Genomic DNA, 8,039 nt, shown 5'->3' with positions numbered 1-8,039 from the left:
AAGAAAGAAAGAAAGAAAGAAAGAAAGAAAGAAAGAAAGAAAGAAAGAAAGAAAGAAAAGAAAGAAAAGAAAAGAAAAGAAAATGCCTTCTGCAAAGGGTATAGCTATGTATCTATATGCCCATGCGCAATATATTTCTCATTTCTCTCCAAACTCCTCAGGTTCTTTAACCGAAACAATAGATACAGTAATAAATATGATGATCCTTTGTATTTATGTAACTGAAGTTTCCAAAACACTCCCAGAATTTTGCCCTTTGGAGCAGTCTTGGTGAAGAGTAAGTGGATATCGTTACCTCGGTTCTAGTTTAGGAAACCAAGGATCTAAATGTGTAAGTTTCTAGCCTGAGTGACCAGATTATTTCCTGCCTCCTCCTCCAACAGTCCTTCCATTTTATAACACTGAAGAGACATAAATCAATCTGACCCAGCCCTTACCAAAGTAATGAATAGCTCTCCCATCCCGGGAAGCTGTCTCATGGAGATGCCTCTGTCCTCCCCAGTAACTTCTCAGAAGCACAGTGTTGAAAGTCAGAGTCAAAAGCTAAAGTTAGAAACAGTATCAAGCTGTTAAGTAAGAGGGGTCAACTTGCAGCTGTTACTGGAGCTTTCTGAATTGTAACAGTGTGGCCACTTTGATACACGAGAATCAATTACAGAGAAATCTTGTCAAGATGGCCAAAATTCAGCCTTAAATAATTGAATTCTCTGCCAAATGCTGTCCACTGTTGTTATCTAGAAATGTAATTATGCAGCTAAATCAAGCAACTAAAATTAGTGTAGTGTAAAAACACCTTGGCTATCTGAAAGTGGAGGAATTGACATTTGGATTTAGAAAAAGCCAATAGTTGAATATGTTTTGTGGTGTCTGAAGCTCTCCGAGTTTCTACAAAATCTATATCTTATGTCCTGCTTAGAGTTAGAGGTGGAATGTGGCAAGCGGATGTTCGGTTTGAAGGTGATTTCCTATGATCCCTGGGCCTTCAGCATTAGCTGGGCGGACTTGCTTTGTCTGTTTCACATCCTTGCTTTTAAAATCAGGGAGCTCTCCACCAGCCCATGTGCCTTCTTGCTACAGGAGTGACGATTTGAATGTATCTGCACCTTCAATCTGAAGCCAGAGATGTGTCCATACCGACTGTCAGGAGAACAGGGAAGATGGGATAAGAATGGCCGATAGCTTCCAGCATCGTACCAGGGGCTTTGTCACACAACCCTATGAGTAGGGTCTCTCATTACTCAGTCTCCCAGATGAGGAAACCAAGGCTCAGACACTCCAACTGTGAGCAAACTATTCGACCAGGGTGAGCCCCTTTTCCCATGTGTCGCCCAGAACAGATAATACGTAGTTCAGAGAGTTGCAGGAATAAATGACTTAGCCTGTGTAAATAACTTAGTTCATTCTCTGTGCGTAAGCGCACTCTGCAAATGTTAGCTGGTGTGATTATTGTATTATTTGCACAGATTGCCCCTTTAAAATTAAAACCAGAGAGAGGGAGAGAAGCACAAACTAGACCGTCGTCTTAGCTTCTGTTTGATCAGTACCAAAGGCTGCTCGCATTAACCTACTTGAGTTTTAAGTGGCAACTGATAATCCTATCAATTCACATTCTCAGGTTTTCTCGCTAAAAATCCCATGCAGACTCTGCCCCTTGCCTTTTGCCCCAATTCTTTAGGAAGAACCCAAACCCGATCGCCCCACTGCCTCTCTCTCTGTGTCATTTGGTCTCTCTCTCTCTCTCTCTCTCTCTCTCTCACTCTCTCTGAGAACTAAATTAATGAAGAGTATTTGGTTAGTCATGTTAGGCAAGCCGTTCCCAAAATAGCACCTTCCATTTTGGTAGCTTCAACGCTGCAGCTGCTGTGTCTCTTTGTCGTCTGGGAAGAAAACTTTCACATTAAGAGTTGCTGATGCGGATTTTCTTTCTTTCCCCTCTCCGCGTTGACGGGCGCTTGGCTCCTGACAGAAGCGATTTGGCGCTCAGCTTTGTAGTTCAGAAGAAGTTGGGTCTATAGATTTTCCCCTAAGTCTCCATTGATGTGTTGAGCTTCAGAGGGAATAACACCTTCACGTAAAGCATGTTGCCTTCTCAAGGAGTCCTCCTGCATCCCTATGGCGTGCCTATGATCGTTCCAGCAGCCCCCTACTTCCCCGGACTGATCCAGGTAATTCAAGGCCACTGCCAGCAAGCAACTTAACTCCAGAGCGCTCCGAGTAATAATTGGAATTTTTATGGTTGAGAAAGCAAACACTTTTAATACAGGAAAAAGCCCTCGTGTAGTCAGTGGGAAGACAGTAGGAAATCAAAAAGATGGATCACCCTAATCTGGCTATTGACATCTCTCATGGCTGAATAAATGGTGTAGTTGAGCTATATTTGCTTGTATTGATCTGGGCGCTGTTTAACATTCATGCCTTTGCTTCAGGAGGGTTGACCACGGGGCAAAGGATTTGCTCTCCTTCCCGGCTTTCTGAGGGACTCAGTCTCCCAGAGCTGATCATGAGGCAGAGTAACTTATCATGAGGTGACTTGGTTAAGAGCTTTAACCCGGAAAATAGAAGGAGCATGAAATATGCATTAATTCCTGTGTTTGCCTTCGTGTGGGTTGTCTATTTTCATAGAAACCCCCCCAACCCCCCGCCCCGCCGCCGACCTGGGTTGAGGGGTGGCATTGAGGCAAAAAGGAACATTCTGTTGATGGTTTATTTATGAAGTTCAGAGATTATTCTAGGAATCCCTTACCAGCTGTTTACATCTTAATGATGGCAAGCAAGTGGAGGATTGAGATGTGCGTTGGTTTGACTTTTAAGGCTATTAATTCTGTGCAGGGAGAACCATCTACCAATAACAGACTTGGGACGTTTCCCCCCCCCACCACCACCATAAGTTTGTCTTTTTAAACAAGGATGGCTTCTGTGTATGTTTGACATTCTCTGTGGAAAGCTAACACCGAGTCAGGGACAGAGCCTGAACATGATGGGATACCAGATGGTTAGGTGGTTGTCGTCTGCTTGTTATTTGGTTGAGAATAATCATCCCTTTGTAATAAGTCTGTGTTGCATTTCTACAGGAAAGGAAATTTAAGTGTCTTTTGTGTTCACTGTGTCCTTTCACCTTTGTTCTTGCCCTCCACCCAACTATATTTTAAAATTCTGCAATATCCTAGTTTGTGAGTGAACATTTCTGGGGAGGGTTCTGGTCAAACACATTTTTCCCCTTTTCCAAATGGCTTTTGTGAACTCTAAGAACTTAGGTGATTTGAGACGTGCAGGGCGTGATTCTACATACTAATAGAACATTCTGTCCTAGACTACGGCCGTTGCTCCGTTTGGAAACTCCGGTATGGTGTGTGGGAAATAAGTGAGCCATCTGGAGAATGGGCCTTCACAACGTGGAAAGGGTTCCATCTTTCCCAGTGTGGGCAGGCCCATGGGGCACACATGGCGTCTAAAGCAGGACTCCAGAGCAGACTGGAAGGCCTTTTGCTTATACTGGAAACTTGGGGTGAAGGTCAGCTGTTGGGAGTTTTGTCAGACCCTCTGCCACCTCGTCCGATAAATAATTACAAGCAAATTGTGCCCTTCACTCTATGCTGATTGATGCTGAAATTGCTTTTGAAAGTTCTCATAAGTTCCTGTTATAGATTAAGTGCCGGTGTAGGAAAAATAGTGGCACCCACTGAAATGGGTGAATGTAATCAGGCTTAATGGACTTGAGAGCTTGTTGGGAATTAAATAACTATCGATTTGCTGGAATGTTGCTATCATTACGAAATGCCACTCTGGACGTATTACCCCAATGATAGATGAGGAGACGCACAGGGCAGCTGAGAAATTGGGGAGGCCCTATTTCTTCCTCCTTTGCAGAGGCTTTGAGAAACATATCCAGTTATTTTTGGAAGGAACAAGCGATTTTACTTGGAAATCTTAGCCCTATCCTACTTTGTTTTCCCAAGTGACACTTCTGGTAACTAGTTACCCATAAGTCAGGAGAGCAGTGCAGTAGGGACCCTCTAGACCAGCTGTTGTGACATATTCATCTCCTTCCTCTCCGATTCCCCTGGAACACACTGAAATGCTACAGCTAGAAAGAAACTAGCTTCATCTGGTTTGCTGAGAGAACCTCTGTCATTTACCCATTGACATCAAGAAACTCAAATCACCCCATTGCAGTAACATTTTGCAAGGGGAGGAAACGCAGCTCAAAGAGAAAAATTGTAACACACACACACACATACACACACACACACACACACACACACTCACACTCACCTTCTTGCTGAGGCTTCTGACACCATTTGGCCTCCATCCCAACGGGCTATATAGTCTTGCTTACCAATTTCTTGACCTTGTATGCTTTTTGGTTTTTTTTGTTTGTTTGGTTTTTGTTTTTTATTTTTCTTTTGTTTTACCAACTTTTCAAGCAGGAGCTTTCCTGTAGGGGTGGAAGGTGCCACCCACACCTTAATAATGTCATCAGCAAGACCTGAAAGTGATCCAAAATAGTATGTGTACTCCATCATCGGTAGTAAGTTCCCTGTGACTGGAGATGTGCAAACAGAGCTGTAGTGGGCACTTGACAGTGTTGTTGGATCAGAGTTTGAGATTCCTCCCAAGGTCTTTCCAGCCTCAAGAGCCAACAATTCTGGGGCGCCTGGGTGGTTCAGTGGGTTAAAGCCTCTGCTTTCAACTCAGGTCATGATCCCGGGGTCCTGGGATCGAGTCCCGCATCGGGCTCTCTGCTTTGGCAGGGAGCCTGCTTCCTCCTCTCTCTGCCTACCTCTCTGCCTGCTTGTGATCTCTGTCTGTCAAATAAATAAATAAATAATCTTTAAAAAAAAAAAAAGAGCCAACAATTCTGTGGCAGAAGAACTTCCATTTCATAATTCTTTCAAGTGCCACTTTCTTTTTTTTATTCATGCTAGCATTGCCCTACTTTGGTCCACTTAGGGACAGAAAAAATAAATAATTGACCAGACATCATAACAGGCGTTAGGGAAACATCACATTGTTTTTGACAAACCAAAACAAAACAAAAAAACAAACCAAAACAGAGAGTGGAGTTGTTTTTTTCTCACCAGGGTCTTTTGTTCCAGAAGTTATCACTGATCTCCCTCTGCTATCCCTTAGAAAAGCAAGAATGGTTACCATATTGGATATCCTGAACATTATCTCATTTCCTTTTTTTTTTTTAAGATTTTACTTATTTATTTGACACAGAGAGAGAGGTCACAAGTAGGCAGAGCAGCAGGCAGAGATAGAGGGAGAAGCAGGCTCCCCGCCAAGCAGAGAGCCTACTGCAGGGCTTGATCCCAGGACCCTGAGATCATGACCTGAGCCTAAGGCAGAGGCTTAACTTACTGAGCCACCCAGGTGCCCCCCATCATCTCATTTCTAAATTTGTAGAATATATAGCAAGGTGGATAGTTTTTCCTTCTAGCCATGTAAAGAATTCCAGAATGGTCACGTGGGATTGAGCTGAACAGTTTGGACAGTTTCAAGGGTCATGAGAAGCAGAAGAGAAGAGGAAAAGAGTAATATTACTGAGTGTGTTATATAAACAGTACTCCTTTCCCTTGGTATGGATCTCAGTCTCGGACTTTTTGGTTAAAAAGAAACAATGTATGTTCCTATTGAACCTTTTATTTACTTCTAAATGTTCAACAGTACCTTGAATGATCGATGAGCTGTCTGATCTGAGAACAAAGAAAGTCTGACAAGTCAATTGTCAGTCAGTCTTGAATCCAGAAGTTACCAAGATGGCTAATCCAAGCCATGGACCACAGCCGCACAAAACCAGGCAATGTAAGAAAACAGTGGCTTTGTAAGTGATTAGTCTGTTTGTTTAGCATTTAGATCTAATGAGCCCTTGGCTCTAGGTTGTAAGTTCAGACTCACACCCCTCACTGTAGATATATGTCCAGAAAGTGTCTTTGATGATACATGGCTGAATCATTCTCCATACTGGGGCAAGTAATTCCCATCTCATCTCAGTATTACAGATAATGGACCAAAAGGCTATTTTCCTAGATGAGGGATGGTACAAACAGAGCCCCATCTATCTCCCCCACGCATTTGTTAATTTAGTTATTCATTCACTGGTAACCTATACCCGACACTGCTCTGGATACCCAGGACACAAAACTGATAGTTACAGCCACTGACCTGTAGGTTCACAGCCTGTGGATGAGAGCACTAGATAAACACAAAGCTGATATTGCAATGAATGCATTAGCGAAGAATGACAGGGAACAATTACTGAGTATTTGCCATGATCCAGGTATTCTCTTAAATACATAGGTATATTACTTTAATTTGCTCTTAAAAACCTTCATGTTGGGTGCTATTGGCGCACCATCCCTTATCTGTAATTTTAAATTCCAAAAAGCTCTGTAAATCAGGGTTTTGGGGGGGGGAGTTTGGCACCCCAACTCATTTGGGAAGCAGACTTGACCTGAAATGATGTGTGGCTATTTATAGATTTTTTTTTATCCCACTTAGTGTGAATATTCATATATTTTGCTACAGGGATATTTATGTGTTTGATTTCAGACCGTGCTGTCCCAGACCCTGCCAAGGGTGTTACATAATCAGTGTTTCCACTGAAATACCTTTCTGAAAAAAGGCAATTCCCCATGCCCCCGCCCCAAAAAAATTTGAATTTCAAAATACAGATGACCCCAAAGATTTCAGATGAGGAATCACAGTCCTGCATTATGATGCCCTTTTTGCGTATGAAGAACCTGAAGCTGACACTCTAGAAACTTAACTCGCCCAAGGTCACGGGAATGTCAGTGACAGAGCTGAGATTTAGATCAGGTGTGTGGGGCCAGAGCCTTCCCTCTTCACCCATCTACTGTTGAGGTGCACCCATGGGAAAGCAGATGAAAACACAGGAGAGCAGGTAGGTGGATGTCTCTTAGAGGAGGGAAGTGGGTGGTTAAAAGGGAAAAGTGGCATTTGAGTTGAGCTGGCATTCACAGGTTAGCTAAGGAGAATGCTCTTCCAAGCAGAGCAGAGCACCTGGGTGAATTCACTGTGCTGTGGTGACATATCGAGACAGGCCTCAGGATCTTTCCCAAGCCACGGGCACTGTGGAATTGGACATTGTTTAAACCTAGGACTCAACAGTTCAAAGACATAGGTCAATAGGGGCTGGGAGGAGTCTCAGAAATGAAATTTCCGAGTGGTCGACACTGGTATCGGCTCCGAAATACTCTCTGTGAACCCAGCAGGTGAGAGTCCACTTTGCTGGATGCGCATCCCACCACTCTTTGTCATCTTTTCTCCCTGAGACTGTAAGCTCTCTGGAGGCTGTAAGTTTTCTGACTTAAACTTCACAGAGTAGGCAGCGGCAGAGAAATGCTGATCAGTGCCTGTCTGATGGGGCTAGCCATGGCGTAAGCAAACCGTGCACTCTGGGTTTCGAAGCAGAAATCAGCGTCATTGAATCTGGCGATGTAGCTTATGACAGATCTGCATACACATTTGTAGCAATGCCAAGAATTACCGGAGCACTGGTTTTGACAGTGAACCAACAGAAACCATCCCCGCAGAAAGGTAGAGGAATAGAGAAGGAGTTTGCAGGTCATGTGGATACGTCTCTGGGTGGACCTAAAAGACGTACGCTTGTTTTGGTCTGTGGCGGGTGGAGCCATTTTCAGATGCTGCCCTCGCTGCCTTGCAGCGTTATCTACATGTTTGGAGTGTATGCCGATCGGGAAAGAGATCCGAATGTACACCTGATATAAATGCTAGTGGTGTCATTTACTTTGAGGCCACTCCATCTTAGTCACTAAGTGACTTTTCTGTACTGCCAAAGAGACCATGTCAACAGCAGACTAAATTAAAGAGTCAGGGAGGTGGCAAGGAGAATTTGGAGTCACACAGGTCCGGGTTGATGTATTGGCTCTGGCATTTACTAAGCGTGTGGCCTTGGGCTTGTCAATTAACCTCTCCAAGGCTGTTTGCTCAGCTATAGAATGAAAGCAGGAGTACTTGTCTTGCGAGGTGGTTGTGAGCTTTAAGTGTGATTCATC

At 43.7% G+C, this 8,039-nt stretch overlaps 1 protein-coding gene across 8 annotated transcripts in view; it reads left to right on the top strand.

Moving 5' to 3' along the window:
• The window catches only part of LOC111156037 (RNA binding fox-1 homolog 1), a 600,640-nt gene that overhangs the window by 245,315 nt on the left and 347,286 nt on the right, over positions 1 to 8,039 (top strand). For 3 of the 8 annotated variants that reach the window (XM_022516609.1, XM_022516603.1, XM_022516602.1), the window contains exon 1: positions 2,079 to 2,165. The exons of the other annotated variants lie outside the window; for them this stretch is intronic. In XM_022516609.1, coding sequence (XP_022372317.1) covers positions 2,079 to 2,165 — 87 coding nt within the window. Of the gene's footprint in view, positions 1 to 2,078; positions 2,166 to 8,039 lie in introns of those variants that run through there. 8 annotated transcript variants of the gene reach the window in all.

The sequence above is a fragment of the Enhydra lutris genome, unplaced genomic scaffold, assembly GCF_002288905.1.
Source record: "Enhydra lutris kenyoni isolate GAN:26980312 unplaced genomic scaffold, ASM228890v2 scaffoldscaffold45, whole genome shotgun sequence".
NCBI classification, from domain to species: Eukaryota; Metazoa; Chordata; class Mammalia; order Carnivora; family Mustelidae; genus Enhydra; species Enhydra lutris.
Note: the sequence above shows the minus strand (reverse complement) of the source record. Positions and strands in the feature narration are given on the sequence as shown.